The following is a 23,810-nucleotide window of genomic DNA, read 5'->3' as shown; positions in this document are numbered from 1 at the left end:
CCCTGAATCATCTGTATGTCTGAAGGGCTGTTGATTTGTGAAGACCTTACCAGGAGCAAAATCGTTATTATGAGTAATGCTGAAAGAGCAGCATAGAGGAAAAGGACCTGGGGGTCCTGGTGGACAGCAGGATGACCATGAGCCAGCACTGGGCCCTTGTGGCCAGGAAGGCCAATGGTACCTGGGGTGTATTAGAATGGGGGTGGTTAGTAGGTCAAGAGAGGTTCTCCTTCCCCTCTACTCTGCCCTGGTGAGACCACATCTGGAATATTGTGTCCAGTTCTGGGCCCCTCAGTTCCAGAAGGACAGGGAACTGCTGGGGAGAGTCCAGCACGGAGCCACAAAGATGATGAAGGGAGTGGAGCATCTCTCTTATGAGGAAAGGCTGAGGGAGCTGGAGCTCTTTAGTTTGGAGGAGACTGAAGGGTGACCTTATTAATGTTCACATATATATAAAGGGTGAGTGCCATGAGGATGGAGCCAGGCTCTTCTTGGTGACAACCAATGGTAGGACAAAGGGTAATGGGTTCAAACTGGAACACAAGAGGTTCCACTTAAATTTGAGAAGAAACTTCTTCTCAGTGAGGGTGCCAGAGCACTGGAACAGGCTGCCCAGGGGGGTTGTGGAGTCTCCTACTCTGGAGACATTCAAAACCTGCCTGGACACCTTCCTGTGTAACCTCATCTAGGCGTTCCTGCTCCAGCAGGGAGATTGGACTAGATGATCTTTCGAGGTCCCTTCCAATCCCTGACATTCTGTGATTCTGTGATTTTGTGTAATGACTGAGAGAGAAACTGGGTTGATTCAGAGGGCCCAAGCAAAAAAGAAATCACACGGGCAAGGTTGCTTTAACCTGGAAAATGTTCGGATGACAAATGCAAAGGCCTATGATGTCCTGCTGTCAGTACCTGCCAAAGTAAAGCTATATTTTTAGTTGCAGCTTCAAAAAAAACCCACAGTTTGGGAAATACTTCAAATGTTCCCTTCAGGTATTTGGGAACGTCCTTTTCTAGCATCTGTTCAGGTCTTCCAGGGTAAAGGATAGAGTGTAAATGCTGCCAGCCACTAATTGCTGTTGATTCACTCCTCTGTCCCAGAGGATCTGAGCAGCTGCCAACTCAGGAGCTTGCATGAACACTTCGGAGACAAAAGAAGAACTGCCTGCTCAAAAAGGTGTGTTTGTTTGGTGTGGTTTCTTTGTAGCAATGGAATTTGAGTCTTTCAACAGCTAAGCTAGACAATTTTCCTAGATGGGGTGGTTAAGAGAACATGCACCTGGGACACCTCAGTCCACATTCATGGTGTGAAGCAGGCAGGACACGTGAACTTGAACCTGTGCTCCCATCTGAGTGTTTCAAGCTTGGGATCTGGCGTTCTTCCAGAGTGAAACTTCTTGTAAGGTCTTACTTTTTTACACACCCAAATGGACAAGAAGGATTTCTGCAAGCACTAGAATTAAGGGGTCTCACAGCCAGTTTCTTTAGCTGATGGCTCTGTGCTTAATACCTTGCATGCCTGGCATTCTTGGCATTGCCCAAATCCAGGTTTCTCTCCTGTGAACACTGTGGTATGTAAAAAGGTGCAAACTCAACTGAAGCTTTTTCTGCTCTTATGATTTAGAAAGGCTCCCTCCTAGGCAGTGTTCTGGTGTTCAGCAAGCGGTACATTCATATTTAACTTTTCATAAATATTTAATAATCACAGAGATTTTTACCACTGTTAAAACTGGCTGAAACCAGAAAGCAGGTTCAGAAGTTACTTGAGAACAGTGATTTAATACGCCTCACATTTACAGAAAACCAGACTGAAAAAGCCAAAGCTGTGAGCATTTTTTGAGGAACTCAAAACTTGTTTTCTAGCCAAACATTCACATGCAGTCATGTCAGCAATGCCATGAGGAAAACATCAAATAAAGAGAAAATGCTAGTGTCTTTGCCTTTACCTGTGTTCGTTTTATTTGGCTGCACACTTCGTTAGCCCAGTTCTGTAGATCTGCTGTAGAGAAAACAAAAAGAGTGGCTGTAAGTCAGCCACAGACCTAAACACCCACATGACCCACAGTCATTCACAATCCGCAATATCATATTAAATAAAAACCAGCGAGACTGTTTTTACTGACTGTTCAAGTGTCCCAGCATTGGTCTAGCTGAAGATTCATTGTAACTGGAACAGGGATATATTTCTGTGGAACAAATGTTTCCAAGCTCCTAAAATAGACCACGGTTAAGCTGTGTTCCACATCAAATGGGGTTTCTTTCCTGGTCATATGTCGCACCAAGCTATGACTGGCCCAACACCGACACGCTTGCACCCGTACGGTCTATTTCAAGAGGAGTCACATGAATGGTCCAAAGGCCCTTCTTGGGCAGGAGTGAGGAGCCCAGAGAGAAGAGGGTAAGTCACTGAAACCATGGGATGACAGGCTCAAATGCAGTGTATTCCACTTAACCAGGGTGTACTTAAAGGGAAAAGTCATTTAATCAGAGTATCTCTCAAGGAAAAGCTATCAGTCCAACAACGCTTTATAGTAAAGACTGCCACTTAGTAGAGTTAGCAATTCTTCTGGTGTTCTGTTTATGGTTTCAGCAGATTTTGTAGGGCTCAGGTCTCATGTACATTTGAACCTTATGCTGTTTTCGTGTGTCTAAGGCAGATCAGCTATGTAGCCACTGCTGGTTCCTAGCAATGACTCTGTTCATCAGATGTCGAGTCTGCACATTTACCATCAGTCCACTCACAAGCAGGCAGAGCTTCTTCCCGAGCCTGCAAGTCCCTGGGGTTATGGTTAGCAGGATTTCCACGCAAAGGCAATGAAGGACTGTCACTGCAGAGCAGCAGGGCAATAGAAATGTCAAATAAAAAGCACTCCTTCCCAACCTGCCTTGCATCCTAAGTATTTGGTTTGCAAGGAGAGTCACCATTTCCTCCAGCCCACCCCAGGAATTCCAGATTTAGCATAACTTGTGTTTAGTGTGGCAAAGGCAGCATATTTCTAAAACACAGGCTGAAACATACTTTACAAGAGAGGGTTGCTGTCTTCCACTGCTCCCAAAACATTTCACAAACTGGTAGGGCTTGGGAAAGGAGATATGGAAAAACTACACTAGGAAAAGCTTTCCCTGTTTAGAGGGAGAAAATAAAAAATGAACAGAACAACACAGGTATGCTGTTAAGTAAGGAGATCAAGGGCTTAACACAGAGTTGAATAACTGTTGAAGGTATTTCCATTGCGCTAATAATATGCTCAGTACCTCACTGTTATCCACTATGCCTTTGCTAAGATTTTTCTATTTTTCTACTTTTACTGCTTATTCTGTTTCCTTCTAGTATTTCTTCCAGACCTCATCAGAACTTTGGCCTTCAGCTAAAAACATTGCCCCCACCACATTTTCAAATACCCATCAGGCCTTTGCCTTGAAATCCATATTTTAACCTGTACAGATGGAGGGAGAAGGGAAAATGGAGGAAGAAGACAGGAGGTAGTGAAAGCCCCATAAAGACTTTTCCCGCTTCCCTTCTTCTGTGCCACATGTTGCAGAGCAGCTGTGCTGCTGTGGAAGCCCCCAGGACCAGCCTTCCTTCACCCACACAGTGGCTGTGTCCACCCCGAGGGTGGCCATCTCATGGTCAGGGCTGCAGGAGGACACCAAGCGATATGCTGCCTGCCAAGAGGAATTCAAAGCCTGGCTTTCCACTAGTTCAAGGATATCCACAGGGGTAGCACAGAACTTCCAAAATAGCTGCTGAGTTTCCTAAACTGGTGGTTACCCGGGAAATCAGAACGCACAGAGAGCCACGCAGTTGTCACATTCATGAATATCATTAGCTATCACGTACCTGTCAGCTTTTTTCCCTTATTCTTGTAGTATATGATGAAGATGACAATGCCGATTAGTGCCACAAAAAACAAGATGACAATCAACACGTATAAGATCCTGTTTGTTCCTGCAGGTTGCAACAAAGATAGTACCATTAATGTGCAGCTTGTACTCAGCAGCATGACAATCCTTGCTCATTTTACCTGCTTTTCCACAGGGCAGGTGTTTTTTTTTCCCCTTTCTATTTGATTTTCAGTTTCTATAATAAGGACAACAGCTCTAGCACTCATGCAGTTCTGTGACAAGCAGCTTTACTGAAGGTACTGAGCCTTCTCCATAAAAAACAGGGTCGTCTTGTCTCAGAGAGGTGTTAATCCAGTCATGCTCCTCTGAAAATCGTTGTGCGAGCTGCCAGCAGCTCATGGGCCATGCTTGCTCTGCCTCAGGGTATGGGGGACATACATCTCATGGAGAGTATAGATTTCAGCTAGCAGAATTTGTCCTCTATCTCAGGTTATGAAGGACCACTGCATGCCCTGCAAGCAGCCTCCCTGGTACCATATCCACACTGGAAAGGAAAATGGGCAGGGAGCAAAAAGGTAGAGCTCTGTTCAGCTGAGACTGAATCCATTGCTATAAAAGAAGCACAGAGGGAAGCTGCTGGCCTTTATACAGATAATGTGTGTGTGGAAATCAGCACTCTGAAAAACTTAAAGACCTGTAAATGTGATGGAGGTCGTGGATATAACAGCAGTACTGCTGGCCATGCAGTTTCAGTGGGAGGTGTAAAGCTCTGCTTAGCTGTGGACATGCTGCCAGGCTTAAAGTAATCTTTAAAGGTGGGATTTTCCAAGAGCGTTGTCTTGGTCTACAGCTGCTCCCCCTAGAGTCACCCACAATGGGAATGCAGTTAGGCCAGACAAAACCTCCAGCAAACACATCCCTCCTTCTCCCTGCTACCTTCTAGCAGATAATCTGTATGAGGACACATACCATCTTCCGATGGCTCAGGCACCTTCTGGTATGCACAAACTGCATCTGACTTGTCAGTCCCAGGCACTATTTCTGCCATTCCTAGAGCTGTACAGCTGAAAAAGAAAGACAAAGGGGCTACATTTTCAAAGAGAGGGCTTGTTGTAGCTCCCACCCTTATGCAGAGTAGTACTTTCTGTTGTAACATACATCCGTCCTGTGTTTCTCCACCCTTAAGAAGCCCAGACAACTTCTTTATTTTCAGCTGTGTTAGCTCAGAAGTTCTGCTGTTACTGCTCTCTCTTGCTCCCCGCCAAGGAGAATCCAAGCTCCAGTTTGAGAAATGCCGCTCTCGCTGCACAGCCAACAGAGATGCTCTGTGCATTCTGCAGACAGCCTGAAACACCCCGCCAAAAAATGTTTTCGCCCAGGCTTCTCCCTACCTTGTGGCTAGCATAGTCCTTTTGCAAGATACAGGGGACTTACTTGGTCCATGATTTACATTTGTCGGTGGATGAAGCGACCTTTGAGAAGTAGCCCCTGGGACATGGTGCACACATTGTGTCCTTGTCTTGTTGCACTGTGTGTAATAAAGGAAGAAAAAGTTCATAGCTGAGTTCCTGTGAGTTCCTTTCAGGTAAGGGGGGATTACTATGGTCCCCATACTCCTACTCCACTACCACCCCACTCTCAAAAAGCTTCCCTGAAGAGAGAAGGATCTTATATTACATTAGAGCAACAATGGCAGCCACATGTAAGCAGAAAAAAAGTATGCTAGTCTCACCTGAGCACTTATCTACATGATCACAATGAGAAATGACCAAGAGCCATTTGCAGTTACTGTAAAATAACACTCAGCTATTATATCCTTCCCCTTCCATTAACTTCCTCGTGTCAGTGCTATGCCACAGACAGTGACGTTAACTGGTATTGTCACTTCTATGAAGCCACAGTAAACAAAACGCTGTATCAGGATTTGTTAGACTGCAGAACAAACAGCACTGCTGTGCTCCAGGTCCATGCAGCATTTCATCCTGCATTACTCTATTATGTGCTGCTTTTCCGGGGTTCTCCGTGCTTGGTGCAGCTATTCTCAGTGTTCATTACAACACTATTTTCCACCCATAAGACACCTGCATTTTGGTTTTGATCAGACTTAGGACTAAATGAAATATCTGTAATAAATCTTCGCATTACAAGTCATCTAAACCAAAGAATGTTTGCACTACTTGAAAAGCGTTTATCACTTTAACTTGCTTATAACATTATAAAATGACAAAGCAAACTCACTGGACAAAAAAATGATTTCAAATCCGACCTCAGCAACAATCCCCAATGGAACACTTCTCTGAGTACTGGAGCAACGTATGTCCTAGTGACTTACAGCCAGACACCTCAGCAAATGTTAGGAATGCACTGAACACCTTGTGGCTCTTGCCATGTCCACGTGATACATTGCAATACTCACTTGATTTAAACCACAGACAGAAGCCTTCAAAATGCAAATAGTCCAGAAGGGTTATCTGCAGTAGTAATGATAACTCAGACACACCATCTTCTGTTGTCAGTCATCTGAGAGTCTAAAGTACCTTTTTTAATGTCACAATCCACATGATGCTGGACTCACCCCATAGGCCTGAGCTGGACATTTCACTTCATACATCCCCTTTCTGTATCTTACCAGGATGCTCGACTCCGAATCCTGGAGCACATATGGTATTTCGCTGGCAGCAGTCGCAGTCTTCATCCCAGTGGTAGCCCGTTGTACAAGCGCACTGCCGCTGGAACGTGCTGTTCCCTGGGTTCACTTCTCTCAAAGCTTTCCCTAAAAGAGAAAGCAGATGGGATCAAAAAATCTCTCTATAATAAGCCCCAAGTTTATGAATCTCCTGTTCTACCTATTTGCTTTACTTGAATGCCAGATGCAAAACTATTCACGTTAGAGGAAATGTTATCTTTCAAGAAGCACAAGAGATCCCTGATCAGCACGGGGCTCCTCACTGCCTCCACTCCTGAGCAATACTTTTCCTTGTAGCTGCTGTAGAAAATAAAGAGCTTTTGCAAAGCTGACACAAACGTGTTAGGGGAAGTGAATGCACAGCATGCTGGGCAAAAGGACAACCTTTACCATCCAACTCACAGGAGTGAATGTCCCCAGTGAAGATAATCGTTATCAGCAGCACGGAGACTACGGTCGTGGTGCTCAGCATGGCACAGAACCTCTGCTGCCTGGGGACCTCCCTCTCTGCCAGGCTCTTCTGGAAGCCCAGCCTCCAGTGTTGTGTCCCTGAACAAAGCACCTTCTCTAGATCCACCTTCCCATCTTTGTGCTTCACTAATTCGGATTAAAAAGGTTCTTGAGTATGAAGAGCTCACCTTGATCACATATTTTATGTAGTAAGCATTTATCTTCTTCATTCCAGACATCCATATACTCATTTGGGCCACACGGCTGGCACACGCTATCAGAAGTACCAGTGCATCTAGCAGACAAATACTTTCCTGTGAATGAGAGAAGGACAAGTAGGTCATCTGCAAGCAGCACACCAGCTGTCTGAGGATCTTAAGGAAAATAACAGGTTGGGCTAACATTACTGTGGACAATAATTTCTTCCTGCCACATTTTCAGGTCCTCAGGTTGGCCCCCATTTAGTGTGGCACTGAAACATCCATGAAGCTTATGGCCTGGGAACAATCCTATCTATTTGCACGAGAATCAAGCTGCTTTCTGCCTCCTGCAGCGGTTAAGTGCAGTCCCAATAAAATGGCTGCTGTGCCTTTTGCTGAGGCCAGCAGGACCACCCCTGCACTAGAAGGCACTTGTAAGCCTGAAATCACGCACTTGCAAGTGTATGTGCCAACAGATTAGCAGAGTCACAAGGACAAGCTTCCTTGCTGACCCACAGAGTTGTTTCTAATGAGCTTTTCAGCTGTGAAGCTGGTGCAGCCCCGTGCTCCCATACCTGGCTCACACTTTGTGCAGCACCGTCCAGAGTATTCATAGTGTTGTTCACTTTCACACGGCGGAGTGATTTGTAGTGACAACTAGAGTGGAGAAGGAGAGAGAAGACATGAGAACCAGCGTACCTGGAGAGCTTCAGACCTACCTAGTCATGGTGCTGGCTGAGAAGAGGAAAACTTTTCATCTGTATAGCATTTGAGATAGCCAAGCAGTAAAAATTACCCAACATTTTATGATCTCAAAGGTGCTTTGTAGACACACTAAGAGTACGTACTTGATGCTGTACACACATGGACTTGTAATACAGCCAGGTGATAAATAAATGACACAATTTTTCAATTTGTTGTGAACTTTTGGCCTGCTATATAACCTTTTATTACAGTACTCTATTATTTGAAATCTATGACTTTAAAACAATTGTAAAGAAAAGAAAAGGTGGCATAGAGATACTTCTGTAGTCTCTTCCACAGGTATGACCTCAGACCAAGATCGGGGCAACTGACAGTTTTAATGTATAGCATTAAGCAAACAAGTAAGGTGAATGATTTATATTCTTGAAAAAGAAGTCCCCAGCTTCCCACTGGATTACGCACTATTTGTGGCTAGCCCCACGAAATACCGGACTTTTATTTTGCAGCTTTTTGTGGCTCCCACTGTGTCCTGCAGAGATGGTCTTACGGAACTGAGGCAGCCATCCAGAGAGGTGGTACAACTAAGCCAACAGCTTTTTGCTTCTCAAAAAACCCCCAAAATCAAGAGTAAATCAACACAAACCACCTGAAACTGCTGCATGAGGGGGCATCTGCAAAGCAGGCTGCCCTATCTCCTGTCAGTGGTCCTCCAGGCAAACTCAACACCTTACAACGAGTTGTTGATCTTGCAATGGATGATTCAAAGTCTAGCTCGTAGCAAGGAATCCTTCATTATTGGATACGGTTGTTAAACTCTTATTTACTTGGAGAAAGCTGCAATAAGCTTCTGCTGCTGGTTAAAGGGAGCTTTTGCCATCTAATGGCATATGATAGTCCTGTGTCTGCTGATACTGGTTTCCATTCCTCTACTTAGTGTCCTCCCCTTGTTTCCTCCAAGTCTTTACTTCTCCTCTTTCATCCTTTTCGAGTTTCAGCAATAAAACTCTCTTTAAGTAGAAAATATTTTTCTCTAAGCGCCTTGTCCTCTTCTAATGCTGGGAAGGGTCTTGTAACTTAAAGACAACCAAAAATGTTGAAATTTTTATTTAAAACATCACCTTTTGACTTGGAGTTTGAGTCATGGGTTGGTGCATAATTTGTGTTTATCAAAACTGCACTAGCTGTGTCTGGAACAGAGTAAGTACCTCAAGTCTGGTACTTTCGCAGGTTATAAACACCTTACAGGCAACACCGCAAGATGGGGCAGCAGAGAAGGGCCTGAGCAACTGATCCCTTGTGCGTGGCCATCCAGGAAGGCAACAAAAGCGATGAGACCAACAATAGGTCCAGCCACTTGCTTTTTGTAACATTGTGTCCTCTTCTTCCTCGTTTGCCTCAGTTTGATAGTTCCTCTTTAGAAGAAAAGACTAAAAAAATTACTGAAGTGTCAAACAAGGGCAAAGTCATCCATTTTAAGGAAGGATACGCAAATCTGCTAAAAAGCATTGAGCTGCAGGATCCGGAATAATTTCCGAGAATCACAGCTCAGCCTAAGGAGAAGCAGCAATCCCCTGGTGCCAAGGCTAGGGGAGCAGGCTAGTGGCTCCGCTACCTTTTGGAAATTGTTTCATACCTCCCTGCTTTACCGTATAAAGAGGGCTATTGTTACGGTATACTGCATGAATCCATGCTCTATATCAATAACTAGTCTCTTCTGCGCCCACGTCCTTCCCCCTTTCAAGCAAGCCGATGAATTCGCAGAGCTGCAATACTCCCTCCTTTGGTCTACGCTCAACCACACAAAGACAACGCTCTCAGCATCCATGTGCAAACCCCAATGTGAGCTCAGCCTCCCTGACAAGGTGAGGGATTTGAGGCTGGTATGGACTGGGTGGGTCTGCCGAGCAGGAAAACTGGGGAGAGAAGGGACAGGAAGGGAAAGCAAAAGCAACCTGGGGTTTTCTTAGGGTGGGAGCCGATGCAGAGAACCTGGTCCCTTTTGCTAACAGAGCTCCACTGAAAACAGGTTATCCCTTGTTTGACCCCTGGGGGCTGAGAAGTACTAGAGCTGCTGGCAGCACCACGATGTGATGCTTGGCCACCACCAGCACATTCCCGCCACTGTGTCCTTCTGAGATGGGGAAGTGCAATTTATTTCACAGATGAGGAACTCGCGCCTGGAGGCCAGCGGGCTTTATGGAGGTGACAGGAAACCAGAACAAGTCTCAAGTTCGCCCCGTAACCTCTGGAACATCCTTCCTCTCATCAGGCACTGGCCCGTGGGTTCAAAGTGGTCTGGATATCACTGAGCTCTTATAGAGAGAAAGAAGGGGCTTCTATGAATGTGAGGGTGTCAACCTTCCCTGAAGTGATTAAATAAGACAAAAAGCAGCCTGATCATTCCTTTAGCGGTCTTACTATTGGTGAAGCTGTTTGTTAAATACCACCACCACATGCCAATGAGTGCTTCAAAGAGCTCTAGCCATCCTATGTAAATATAATTTGTCACTGAGGAAGTGTGTAAAGCACACGAGTTTGCACAAGTTCCTAAAAAACCATCCATCCTAAAAAACCTTTTCCATCTTCAGCTTTCCCAGTTGATTAGAATCATAGAATCGTTTCGGTTGGAAGGGAACCGCAGGATCATTGAGTCCAACCAGAACCTAACCTAACTCTGGCACTAAACCATGTCCCTAAGGACCTCGTCTAAGCGCCTTTTAAACACCTACACCACTTCCCTCGGCAGCCTGTTCCAAAATGCCTGACAACTCTTTCCGATTAACATTATATCAGAACAACTCTGTCTCACAGGCGAAGAACGCAGGGGAAAAAAGACAAAACCTCCCTCCTCTTGGTTTGGTGGATCCGGTTCAGCAAAACACACCCACACCTGCTTACCTTTAAGCACATGAGCAGCATCATTGACTTCTTTGGAAAAACGGGCGCGCTCATGTCAAGGTTAGCAGGAGCACCCTGCTTTGGCGTCGAGCTGCAAACAGCCTTTTCAGCTCCCTTTTCCCACCCCCTCTCCATTTCTTGAAAAGGACGCTAAGCAAGAGAGTGCTTGTAGGGTCGGAGATCTTCAGTGACTCAGAGCTACAAAGCACCACTGTGTTACTCAGACCTTGAAAAAACACACTCACAGGTGCTTCTGAAGGGGGAACCAGCAGCATTCAGATTCCTGTCCTCAGGCTTAGGGAAATATTTATTCTTGGTGCCGTTGAGCAATCGGATGGCAGCAGAAGCTGTGTGTCATGGATGCTAAAATTACTTTCTTGCTCAGATGAATATTCAGACAGACATTTCAGAGAAGATAGAGTTGCATGGGCCTCTTTCCTTTAAAAGCAAAAAATCTGGAAGAACAAGCTCGGGGATTTCCGCAGTCTTTTTCCCATGTCACTTCTGAGCACGAACCTGAGGCCTCAATGGGGATTGTTCATTAGTGATAATCTTAGTTTTGCAAAAATTGAAATGCAAAGGGACACGTCAAGGGGTAACTACCTTAAGATGACACTTTCTTGCTCACAGTAGTTGTTTCTGGAGAGTATCCAAGTCATCTGTCATCATTTCACTGAGCAAAGCACATTTTTTTCTCAATTTAGTATTGCAGACCCAAAGTACCTATGGGAGTGGCAACTACAGTGTGTCCCGCCTTGCTCACCACTTGTTCTTTACACTTTGGAGCCCAAGTTTATTCAAATCACTTGCTTTTGAGGTCTTTAGCCTTTCCTGGTGCAGAATTACAATGTTTCTGTGGATTGGGGGCTTTATTTGCCTTCATCAAGAGGACTGAGCTTTGACTGACATTTCCTCATGTGAAGCAGCCCCTGCAGGCACAGCAGCACCCTGGTATCCAGCTAGGATGGCCTCTGCAGTCGTCTGCTGCTTTTCCATCTTCAAACATGAGCCATTCCCTCTCCTCTCACACCGATTGTGTGCCCACAGCTCTCCAGCTTCCTACCTGATTTGGGTCAGCAGTATTGCTGAGCAAAACCCAGATTTCTTCAGCTGCTTGCCAGTTTCAGAGGCTTGCCTAAAAAAATATTTAAGAATAAAACTAGAATCTGGTTCTTGATGGGCACAGCTCTGTGGCTGGTGCTTCCAGGCACTCTACTGAGGTACATAATAGTAACATGCACAACGAAGGACTCTGGAAATTTTTATAATTGTGAGTTTATGAGGGAAAAGAGGAGTCTGATGTTGAAGACTTCATCATAATCACATGGATGCTGAATGCAACAGTTCCTTCATGGACAGTCTTCATTGCCGGTAAAAATGCAATCGAAGCAGCACACAAATCACAGCGGTGCAATTCCAGTTATTCGCTTGCAGGTCTATAATTCATCACGAAAATCCTAGATTGTGAATGTAACGCTTTTGGTGATGTCAACTTTCCAGTGACCAGTAAACCACATCACAGAACTAACACCACGTGGTAAAATATAGCCGGGAAATGGCAACAGCTAAAAACTAAATATTATCTCACTCTTAAAAATAGGCCCTTGAAACCCCACTGGAGCCTAAATACCTAAAGAAGACAGAAAGAGCACAGGGGATACATCTGAATAAAGAGATCAAGAGAAAACTGCAACTTGCAGCCAGGGAGCAGGCAAACAGCAGTCAAAGCCCCGTCCTGGCTATTCCCCTTCCCGCCCTGTTTTAGTGAGCAGCAAAAAGCAAACACCTGAGCAACTGGTGCTGCCCCACCAGCCAGAAGGCCCATTCATCAATCTCAAACCCACCAGAGCTATTTCTGGCCGTCAGCCTACGTGAAGGAGAAGTGCCGCACTGACCACTCTCGCAGCGGGGCCGAGGCAGACGGGAACCTCAGGGATATCAGATGGGAGATGACGGAGGTGATAGATGGCAGGGCCAAAACGGCTGCCGACCGAGCGTGTCAATCAGCCAGCTTTCCTCTGCAGACTGGAAACCCGGCGTCGCGTGTGCAGCGTTCATCATTCAGAGACAAGGTCAACTTTGTGCGACAGCCAGAAGAGTTAAACCTAATGTCTTCATCGACTGGGCGGTCGGTAGCATCCGCACGTTGCCTGCTTGGCCTGCACTTGGACGAAAAACCTTGTTCTTTAACCCACGTGTGCTTGCTGTCACGGTAATTCAAAGACTAATAGCTACCAGGGAGCGTATTTTAAAGATGAATCAGAAACCCAAAAGCCTACCAAACCAAAATATTTAAGAAAAAAGCTTGACAGCAAAACAACAGTCCACAGCAAGTAGAAGTAAAAACTGAAGAATAATAAATGAAGAATATCCAGATGTGCTTGTTAAAAGGCACAAGAAGGCAAATCTCTTCTAGATTAAACAAGTGCACCAGAGGAAAGCTTAGCAGTCTCACCGCCCCAGGTATGGTCTCAGTGACTCACCATAAGTAACTCAATACCCATTCACAATTAACTCAAATAAAAAAGGCACTAAAGACACAATCATTTACGTGGAGCATGCTCCTTTTGCATTTTAGTTCAGCAGATTATTTTTCTATGCTTCATCAGCTGAAGTCGAGTTTTAATGAAAAAACGAGCATGAGAGGTTTCTTAGGCTGGGCTGCTTCTGGATACCAGATTAAGGAGTTCAGTGGGGACTACCTATTCCTAAAAATCTGTATGTTTATGTACTCTTTCCTTCCAGCATGACATCAGAATGGAGCATGATGTATCTGTCTCTTACGGTGTGAGGCAAGGCCCTGCAATCCCGGCTGAGCTGCCAGAGAGAATGAGAAAGCTTGTAGGAAAGAGAGGAATCCTGCTTTCGCCACCTGACACTCTGTTTTGGCTTCCCTCTCTTAGATTCCAGCATTGCACATAAAACAAACACTGAATATTCTGCAGGCAGAAATGAGAAGGGCAGTGGCAGGGTTGTAGCCCTTACTTTGGACAACTTCCATATAGAGGGGATGCAAGTAACACCCACAGACCATTCTGCCCTGGTGTGAGTGACAGTAAGGTTTGCATCATTGGATCTGCACCTTGTCCATCATGTACCAATTGCTGCCTTTATTAAAGGGCTCAGGACTGGGCTGAGAATTGCTTCATTTACTCTTTAGGTGTCAGCACAAGGCACCAGCTCTACTGGGGACTGTGTGCCAGTCAAGCCGGTGGAAATATCCCTCCCTGATCTGAATGGCCTTTGCCTGTTTCCTTAACCAGCCTGTTGCACTTCATATGGTATTTGCAGAGGGGATATTTTTTTTTCTTGTGAGAGCAGTTTTAAGGAATCGTCTCATTCTTGCTACTGAACAATGAAAAGTTACTGAAGAACATGATGCCCATAAGGCAAAACTATTTGCTGTGGCAAAATAACATGCTCAAAATAGATTCCTTTGCGTGCTACATAAGCAATTTTTAGGACTCCATACGAACCTAGTAGCACATTTTTCCCTATCTGTATCCCAGATTAATGGGTTGCCTAACAAAACTTGACAGTATTTTTTTTTCCGTACAAGATTTTTTTTATTTTCCCTCCACTTTGACCACTGACTAAATATATTCTGCATCCATCTGCAGTCACAAATGTTGTTCTTTGTCATTCTTGAACAGACCCTATATACTTTTTTTTCTTTTGGAGTAGCCACAAAGTGGTGAGGATGAATGACCTCATTTTTTTTTTTTTCCCCTTCATTGGCTAATTGGCTCTCTCAGGGTGGATTAAACCGGTCAGCTTGGCTCTTTTACCCATCACAGCCTTTCCTGGACTCTTTTATCTACATCTTAGGAGGAGAGCAGCCTGCGGGTTCTGCAGAGCTGAGAGGCAGCTCCAGGTCTCAGGTCTTTGCCCTCCTCCACCGCCGCCCCAGCCCATCTGTTAGAGACATCACAGGAAAGAGCCAAGGAGCCAACAAAAAGATCACATTTGGCCACATGGCATGGGGAACGTGCCTCCACCGTGGGGATACTGGTGGAGTCATGGGCAGAAAAGGACCTGGAGGACAAGGGTGAGGGTTAGGTGCTGCAGCCTGTGTGATGGCAGCTGGCCAGGGGGATCTCTCTGCTCCCCTCCCAGGCGCCCATGGGCAAACCTCACTGTTAGCTCGGTGGGAAATGGACGGGGCTCTATCCTGTGGTGATTAACGATTCTTTGGCTTTGTCTGCAGCCATGACATCCTAAGCACTGTACAAACACCGAAGAAGCCAAGCCCTCGGCCTACAGAACTCACGCCCTGGAAAAGCAAACACAGAAAGGTAACTGAGGGAAGCGCTGTGAGAAGCAGCTGAGGCAGCTGTGTATGTACGGGACAAAAACCAGCATGTCCCGGAGCACTGAGCGTAAGTCAGCAACGCTCCTCTGGTGCGGTGCTGAGACATTCGCATGGCTTCACACCACAAATGCGATTGCACGCTGCGGTGACATACAAACAAATTAAAAATCAGGAAACTTGCATTTCCCCAGAGCTGAAGCACCACAGCAAATGCTGCTGCCATGGGGCACCATGAGGAGCAGATGCCCCGGCAGCCGGCAGCGCAGGGCTCTCCTGCAGCCCACCCTGACAGGTCAGCCATCACTGCTCCAGCCCGTGTAGGTCCAACAACAGTCCTTCTTCTCCTACATGAACTTTGGAACGTTTTCAAATAAGAGTAAGTCATAAAAAGGGGCAAGTACTTGCAGGCAGGCTATTGTGTTATACAGACTGAGGCCTACCCAAGTCCATAGTGCAACATGGTTAAACAGCACTTCATTTTTATATTGCATTTATAAAACACAAATATTTGCCTTTGTGTTTTCTGCCGGCAATAATGAACCATTCTCAGAGCAGCTGCTTCTCCATGCAGGCAACGTCAACCAATGCGCGCTTCAACCAGAGGGCGAGCAGCTGCTGCAGCAGCCAGTGCCACCTGGCAAGCTGAGTTTCCAGTGAAGGGAAGGGGACAGCCTGTGTAAGAAGCATGGTTGCAGCTGAGGACGTGCTGAACCAGCCATTGGGGGTTGGACTAGATGACCTTTGAAGGTCCCTTCCAACAGAAACTATTCTATGGTCTCCATTTCCCTCCTTTCTCCACTGCCTACCTCCAGTAAGCTAAACCACCCATGCCGAGTGTCCAGCAGCCTTCTCACTGCAGAGCAGCGTCACAGCACGTGGTGGCAGGAACCCTCTTGGCTTTGGTCACCTGGAGACCCGGTCATACAGAGAGGAAATTGGTGGGGAGGAGCAGGAGGACAGCATTGCAACGGGGTCACCTTTCACAGAATCACAGAATGTTAGGTATATGGAAGGGACCTCAAAAGATCTTCTAGTCCAATCCCCCTGCTGGAGCAGGAACAGCTAGATGAGGTTACACAGGAAGGTGTCCAGGTGGGTTTTGAATGTCCCCAGAGAAAGAGACTCCACAACCCCCCTGGGCAGCCTGTTCCAGTGCTCTGGCACCCTCACTGAGAAGAAGTTTCTTCTCATATTTAAGTGGAACCTCCTGTGTTCCAGTTTGCACCCATTGCCCCTTATCATTGGTTGTTGCATCTACACATGTACCTCGTACCACAGGGTCTTTTACCACTTGAACTCCAAGGGACAGATGGATAAATACAGCAAAGTGACTAAGATACGGTTCCTCTAAATAGCATTCAGGTATAAATGCCAGAGGGCACCACTTTGAGGTTTTTGTGATTTTCTATACTGTAGTGATGCACAAATCCCTTGTACTGTCTGCACTGGTTCTTGCAGAGCAGCCAAATTACATCCCACTTTTCTGAGCTTGGGGGTGTTTGGGATGACAGTATCAGGCAAGAGAAACAGATCCTTAGGGCCACAGCTAATCTCTCTGCTTGATCTGCAATGGTTTTTTTCTTCCGTCACAGTATGAAGAAAGCCCTGTGCCATAAATGACACCGCTCAGTCCCCTTGAGATGGCCGATAAGCTTTCAGTTCTGACTTGTGAAATGTGGTGAAGGTTTGTTTTGGTCCCTTTTGTGGGAAAGAAGAAATTACATCAAGAAGATGATGATTAACATGAAAAGAGAAGCGGCAGAGGTTTCTTCAATTGTGGATTGATTCAGTGCTATGTGTATTATATTCCTTTTATATGAGCTGCTGTAAGATTTTTTCACATGTTCTGGGGGAAACTGTGAAGCAATGAAAAACTTTCCAGTTTCCCTCGCAGGAACTATTCCTGCAAGGGCATTTCAACAAGTGAACCAATTTTATTACAGTAACTTTGAAACACTTGCTGTTAACAACAGAATAAAGCCAGGAGTTTAGTTTAGACATTGTAGAAGTTTTGCTCTACTGAGTAACTCCTTTGGCCCTGATCAGAGCAGGAACACTGGACCAGGAGAGCCCATGATATAACACAGCATGAACATTTTTATGCTCTTTTTTCCTCCCTCATCTCATCATAAAGACTGTGTATTTTAGGAATCATAAAATCACAGAATCATTTGGGTTGGATGGGACCTTAAAGATCATCTAGTTCCAACTCCCCTGCCATGGGCAAGGGCATTTTCAATTAGATCAGGTTGCTCAAAGACCCATCCAGTCCGGTCTTGAACACTTTCAGAGATGGAGCATCCACAGCTTCTCTAAGCCACCTGTTCCCGTGCCTCACCACCCTCATGGTACAGAATTTCTTTCGGATTTCTAATCTAAATCTACCCTCTTTCAGTTTAAAGCCATCACCCCTTGTCCTATCACTATATCCCCTTGTAAAAAGGCCTTCTCCAGCTTTCTTCTAGGCTCCCTATAGGTACTGTAAGGCCACTATCGGGTCTCCCTGGAGCCTTCTCTTCTCCAGGCTGAACAACCCCAACTCTCTCAGCCTGTCCTCACAGCAGAGGTGCTCCTGGCCCCCGATCATCTTCATGGCCGTCCTCTGGACTCACTCCAACAGGTCCATGTCCTGCTTGTGTTGGCGACCCCAGAACTAAAACACAGTTAAGATAAAAGGTCATCTATATTTTGGCCAATTTTTCCAATATTACAAAGAATTCCAGATGCTTGCAGTGAGCAAATTTTCCCTAGAAAGTAAATATTACAGAGTAGTGGAAGAACCCATCCCATTGCTACACAACTGAGTCCTTGGCATTAAACCAGGCAACTTGTTTATTCATATTTGCAAAGGCATATTCTCACAGGCTTTAACTTCCATTGGATAGCAATATTTATGCTTTTCACCAGTGTTAAGCAAGGAAAGGGATGTGACTATTTTGTACAAAGAAGTTGAACAGATCATGCCTCAGAAAGCAAAATACCGTGTCTTCTGACAGGTGCCCAAGACAAATCATCTTGTGGCTGAAGCACAAGACAAGGAAGGTTGAGCTCTGCTCCCAACAGTTCTGCTCAATGCTCGGTGTGTGACCCAGAGCAAGTCACGAATTCTCTGTTCCTATTTCCTCTTTGATGAAAATGATGACGATGGTCATGACTACTCTCAGCAGAATTACAAGTACGCACTAACTTACATTTCAAAGTGTTTGTCATTCTATGCAGGAAACACATTGCAAATATCACTGCCCTACCACCATCCCACCATAGGATCTACTGTAATCTAACACAAGTACATACGTCAAACTCCAGCTTCACCACACTTATTCTCACAATTTGTTCCATCAGAAAACTGCAGTCCTGTAAGAAACCACTGCTCAAATCAGTGAAGCAAAGGAGAACCTGAAAGGCTGGCTCTGGGAGCAGCATCTCTGCAGGCTTGCCTGCCATTCACAATCTTGACTTGCAGGTCCTGCTCATGGTTGTAGATGGTATATTAGATTAACTGGCTCTTTCACAAAGTATTTTCTTCCTATGTAAGCTTACACCACAACCTTCCTGCAACCCCCTACTATTTTGTACCGCTACTTGTCCAAGGCATTGGCTGTGGAAAGTTGCACCCTGTGCAAACACTTACAGACTCAGAATTAAGCATGTGTTCAATGCAGTGGAAAGACTTTACACATCAGCCCCAAATAAATAAAACAAGTTCCCTGTTTTGCATCCTCTGAGAGGCTGTGAGTTGAGAGGTGAGAAATAATGAGGAGCTCCTCCTGGCTCCTACATCAGGATACCCAAAAAATGCTGGGAGCTATTGCATGGAAATCTGAATTTCCAAGGTTTAGCCAAGAGTTGAGCAAGTTCCAGGCAATGAGGAGATTCCAAAAGGAACAACTGGCCCAAACCCAAATGGCTCCATAAGGAAGCAAATACGCCATGGCTGGTGACCTGGAGCAAAGGTACAAAGAGCAGTGAAGTCTGTTCATGCTGCACTGATCACAGTCCTGAACAGCAGGGCAGAAAAAAACCCAGATACAGAGGACACTGAGGAACGGGCCAAACCACCTGAAAGCTATGATGTAAAAAATCACTTTCAAACTACACAGGCTCATTCATATACATATGGAGGACACCTGGAAAGCAGCAATTTAAAAGAATCCCAAGGAGTGAGGGTGGACAGAATGAAACACATGGTTTACAGTGAAAAAAAAGGCTTGTGTGGTTTTCGGCAACATATTTAGGACCAGATATCCAGAGAAAAGGCTCTCAGGACTATGCGGTCAGACATTAAATTGTAAGCTGTAGATAGCAGAGGGTTTTTTGTTTTGGTTTGTTTTTTTATCTTCTTTTTTTTTTCTTGAAGCTGCACCTTGCTCTCAGGGAACTCAGCCATGGCCCAGTTATAGCACCGTGTTTGAGGAAAGCACTTAAAATGACACAACTAATCAAGAATAATGAGACACAGAGAAATACTAGAAGTTCAAATGAAAGAAATAAAATGATAGCGAGGTTGTCAAACATTGATTAATGGAGGGAAAAAAGTGCCTGCAGCATGGGATTTGCAAACAGCCTGCCCAACTAGAAAGGCCTAAATAACCTGAAGGGGCAGGAATTATTTTTAAGCTGTATAATCAGAAAAAGCAAAGCAAGATTCTGCAAATTTAAACCACTGGAGGAAACCAAATGTGTGCCATTCACAAGGCTCAGCAAGAGCTGGCTGTAGAAACAGGCCTTTCTGAGAACAGAGGCAGACCAGCGATGATCCCACCCGTAAAACACGCCAACCATGAGCCACCTGGCACAGCATGAAGCTGTAAAAACACACGCTCTGTTTGCAAACAACAGCAGAGCCAAACCTCGCTCACATCTTTCCCCTGGAGGGGAAAGGGCTGCCCTTTTGGGGCGGCCGACCTGGGCCTGGGGTTTGGTGTCCAGCTCCGTGACGAGCGCCACATGAACCTCCTGGCAAGTCCCGCAGGCGGCCTGGGCCTCAGCCTCCCACTCGTGGCCTTGGGGTCACAGTGCTCTCCCACCTCCCCAGGGTGCTCAAACATTCGGGATGGGGGGCAGTGGGAGAGCAAGTGGGGCTGCGGGGACTGCACCCCTCGGGGAGGCTGAAAAGCTGTGGCCAGGCTGCGAAGACCCGTATGTGCTCGTCCCACGCCTGAGGGACAAGTGTGCACACGCTTTCTTGAATAGATCCTGCTCGGTAGGGTGGAGTCTGCCTCATTTTTACTCTACATGCAAATTATATCCCTCAGCGACCTCACTGCAAATATTTTCTGGTTTCTCACACTCTGCCCTGGGCAGGAGCAGGCTGTTTTCCCTGCAGATCCTCTGGCTTCCTTTGGAGCTTTGGGTCTGGGCTATTTTGATTTTGAAGAAGCGAGAGAAGCCTGTGAGGCAGGGAAAAAAAAAAAAAACAAACAAAACCAAAACCCCAGAGAGGGAAAAAAAAAAAAAACAACAAAAAACAACCCAACAAAAAAAGGCAGGCAAATCTGTTCTGTAAACCCCGCTCTGCCCATGCCGGCCACGCAAGACGCCACGGGCTCCGACTTCGCCACCTCCTCAAGGGATGGGCGAAGAACCAAAGGGTCCCCGGTGAGGTGCGACGCCCGCCTGCCCGTCCCTCAGCCCGGCCTTACCTGTGTGCCAGCGGCGCCCAGGCAGAGGAGAAGGAGCCAGCAGCCTGACGGGACGGGCATGTCTGGGTGTCCGGCTCTGCCTCGTCCTGTGGCTCCTTTTCCTGCCACCGAAGAGAAACTAGATCCTTCCAGCCAAGCCCCCGAGCCCCGGCAGCAGCGTGAGGCGCATTTGAGCCAGCTACTTCTCTTTCTTCCTTTCCTTCCTCTCAGCTACACGAGGGGAGAAGAGAGAAGAAGAAGAAGAGAAAAAAAAGGTGCCTGGCTGTAGTTCCCACAGCATTTCCTCAGACTTGACATGCAGGGTTGGTTTTTTTTTTGTTGGTTTTTTTCTTTCCCTGCTTCTTGTCCCTCCCTTTCCTTTCTCCACCCCCTGTTACAAGAAGTTTAGTCACCATGCCTGCGTCCCTCCTCCTGCCCATGGGGACTGCTTTCCCGGTCCTTCTCAGCGGGGACAGCCATCCACCTGCCTCCCACCCTCTGCCCCACAACAGCCTCACGACCGCTGTCAGGGGACATCTGAGGCCTCAGCCGTGCCTGGGGTGGCCTCGTTCCCTGATCTGCCCTGGCACACCCGCCCTCCTGCCAGCACCCACCCCAATGCTGGGGGCAAACCCCTGTCCTGTCCCAGCCCGTCCCATCTCTGCTCCCACAAAATGGCCTTGCGGGCACCAGCCTCGGTGCTTTGGTGCCACTCAAGGCCCTCTGAAGCACGCTGCTTTGGCTGATGGCGGGAGCTTGCAGGTGGGATTGCTGCCAGGGGAAAGATGTGCGTCGGGAGCTCTCTTAAAACACCCCGTGCCACGCATGGGGTCAGTCCCTCACTTGGGACAGTGACTGCAAACTGGCCTCCCACCCCCCTCAAAATACAGGCTTTGCTGACACCGCCAACCCAGCAGCAACCGGCTTGCCCGGCAGAAGAGCAGCTGGTGGCTTGTTGTCCATGTGGTGCCCCTCGGCTTGTGGAGGGCTCAGGACTCCTCAGCGGCGGGGCAGGATGGGGCACCACTGGTTTATGGGGGCTGGGGGTCCAGCAGAGCTGACCATGCTGTTAACACACCTTCCCTGCCTCCCCGTGCTCACATGCCCCTGTGAAATAAGCCGGGAGCGTGCTGCTGACTTGAGCGAATAAGGAAGTTGTTCTTTCACTTGTGTATTTAGATTTAACCCTTTACCAGGGGGGGAAAAAAAAAAATCTAAATTGTTCTGCATTTGCAAATAAATAAATAAATTCAGACACAAAACATAAAGAAATAATTTAAAAAATTATCCTTTACCTGGGCGGCTGTGGGCTGACTTCTACTCAGAGAAGCACTTGGGACAGAAATGTCTGCTGGGCTTCTCTCCTGTCACTAGCATGGAGGATGTGTCTGCACCGCAAAACAAAGCTATGACCTTCAGTTCACCTCTGCATAGTTTCCAAGGGCCATGAATCCAGACATTTTCAATCTGCCTAAAGTTCCTTTCAACACTTAACACCGTCAATGTCCTCTGCAAGCACTAGGCCATGCCTGGTCTCCAGCGTGGCAGGGCTGTTTGGGCACTGGTGGCTCCTACATGGGTTTGATGCTTCACAATGGAATATGGGGCAACAACACCGGACAACGTGCCTGGCTTAGGGCCAGTGGCTGGCCCCTTCACCTCAATAAGAACTAGAACAAGAGACATGCTGATGGGTTTTTTGCAAGCCATGGAGCTTGCAATTGCAGTGTCAAAGCCCTGCTGACCTGTGAGAGGGGTTGGGGTCTCACCACACTAGGTGTGGACAGGCTACAGCTCTAGCACTGAACAGAAATTGAGTTGGAGATGAGGAAAGGGAAGGATGACCACAGCACCCAGCTTGCCCAGTAGGCAACAGGTGCGAAGCCGAATTCAGCGGGGGCTTTGCACGGTGAGGTGTGAGGTGTGGGTAATGTACTATTGCCCATCAGTGGTGGAGGGAGCCTGGTGAGACATCGGGGCAGCGCTGGGTGATCCTCCTGCCAGAGCCACGTCCACCCAACGCCAAAATCTCACAGCCTTGTGCTGGCCCGGGTGTTTTAAAATGTGCGTGTTTAAGGTACAAGGAAATGTTTCTTTTTAAACAGAACAGTCTGTTAAGTCTCTTCCCCTTTTCACATTTAGCACAATACCAAGGCTATAGGCTGTGTTTATTTACCAGCTGCTTATTCTAACCACAGATTTACAGGAGCAAACTCACAGGGTTAGCCACATTATTGGTCGCCCTGTAGATGTTGAGCAAAGGCTTTGGGGGCATTGGGTAAAGCCAAGCCCTGTTTAGCTCAGAGGAGCTCCAAATAGTTCAGCATTGCACGTTAGCTCAATTACTTTCGCATTCTCACCCCTGATCCTGCCTGAAGTATTTCTTGTTTGGGCTGAAATTTCTTTCGTTTTCTACCACTATGTGAAAACAGCCTCTTTTTGAAAGCTCAGACATTGTCCTCTCAGTTAAATTTTATGTTTCTGAGCCAAAACCCGCAGAAGCCAAAACTGGGTGCTTTATAGTCTTAATTATGTATTGCAGTAGATTGTTAGAAACTGAAATGTGAATGCTCGAAAATATGAACTAGGCAATGCACAGGAGAACGTGCTGTCAATGCTCTCATATTTATCACATATATCATTCTATGTGGCAGAAGTAAAAACTAAAAAATTTACATTGAAACCTGTTTGTCAGCCTTTTATAGAAAAGATTTTTTTTTTCCTATTATAGAACACTAGTTTTTCAGCTACCTTTTCAAGGCACCTATTTGGAACAAAACCAAAATACTTGAAATCTGAAAGTTTCAAACTTACAGTGGCATTTAGGTGCCTCCTGTTTCTGTTCACCACCGAGGATTGCCAGCCCGAACTAGGCTGGCCTCGAGATGCTCGTTTTGAAGAAGAGAGATGGAAAACCACGTGCAGCCTTAGGGTGCAACAGGATCAAAATAGTCCCCCCAGATATACCAGGATCCTGTCCTTGGTGAAGCCTGCCATGGAAAACACTCTGTGAGCAGGGCTGACCACTTAGCAGGTCTGCAGTCAGCACGGATCTCTTTTTACCTCCTTCCTAGAGAGAGAAAAGTGGAAATTAC

At 46.5% G+C, this 23,810-nt stretch overlaps 1 protein-coding gene across 1 annotated transcript in view; it reads right to left on the bottom strand.

The window, feature by feature from the left end:
- Positions 1 to 23,599, bottom strand: part of TNFRSF11A (TNF receptor superfamily member 11a) — a gene marked incomplete at its 3' end in the record, with an annotated part of 28,470 nt that extends 4,871 nt beyond the window's left edge. The window contains exons 1-9 of the mRNA XM_080339045.1: positions 23,530 to 23,599; positions 20,737 to 20,946; positions 7,755 to 7,836; positions 7,168 to 7,293; positions 6,473 to 6,616; positions 5,278 to 5,371; positions 4,813 to 4,907; positions 3,839 to 3,946; positions 1,944 to 1,996 (exon numbers count right to left, since the gene is read on the bottom strand). Of these exons, the coding sequence (XP_080195171.1) occupies positions 1,944 to 1,996; positions 3,839 to 3,946; positions 4,813 to 4,907; positions 5,278 to 5,371; positions 6,473 to 6,616; positions 7,168 to 7,293; positions 7,755 to 7,836; positions 20,737 to 20,796 (762 nt within the window). The 5' untranslated portion in view covers positions 20,797 to 20,946; positions 23,530 to 23,599. The remainder of the gene's footprint in view (positions 1 to 1,943; positions 1,997 to 3,838; positions 3,947 to 4,812; positions 4,908 to 5,277; positions 5,372 to 6,472; positions 6,617 to 7,167; positions 7,294 to 7,754; positions 7,837 to 20,736; positions 20,947 to 23,529) is intronic.
- Positions 23,600 to 23,810: the final 211 nt, after the last annotated feature.

Source organism: Nesoenas mayeri, assembly GCF_963082525.1.
Source record: "Nesoenas mayeri genome assembly, chromosome: 2".
Taxonomy (NCBI): domain Eukaryota; kingdom Metazoa; phylum Chordata; class Aves; order Columbiformes; family Columbidae; genus Nesoenas; species Nesoenas mayeri.
The sequence above is the reverse complement of the archived record's forward strand: the minus strand, read 5'-3'. Positions and strand labels throughout refer to the sequence as shown.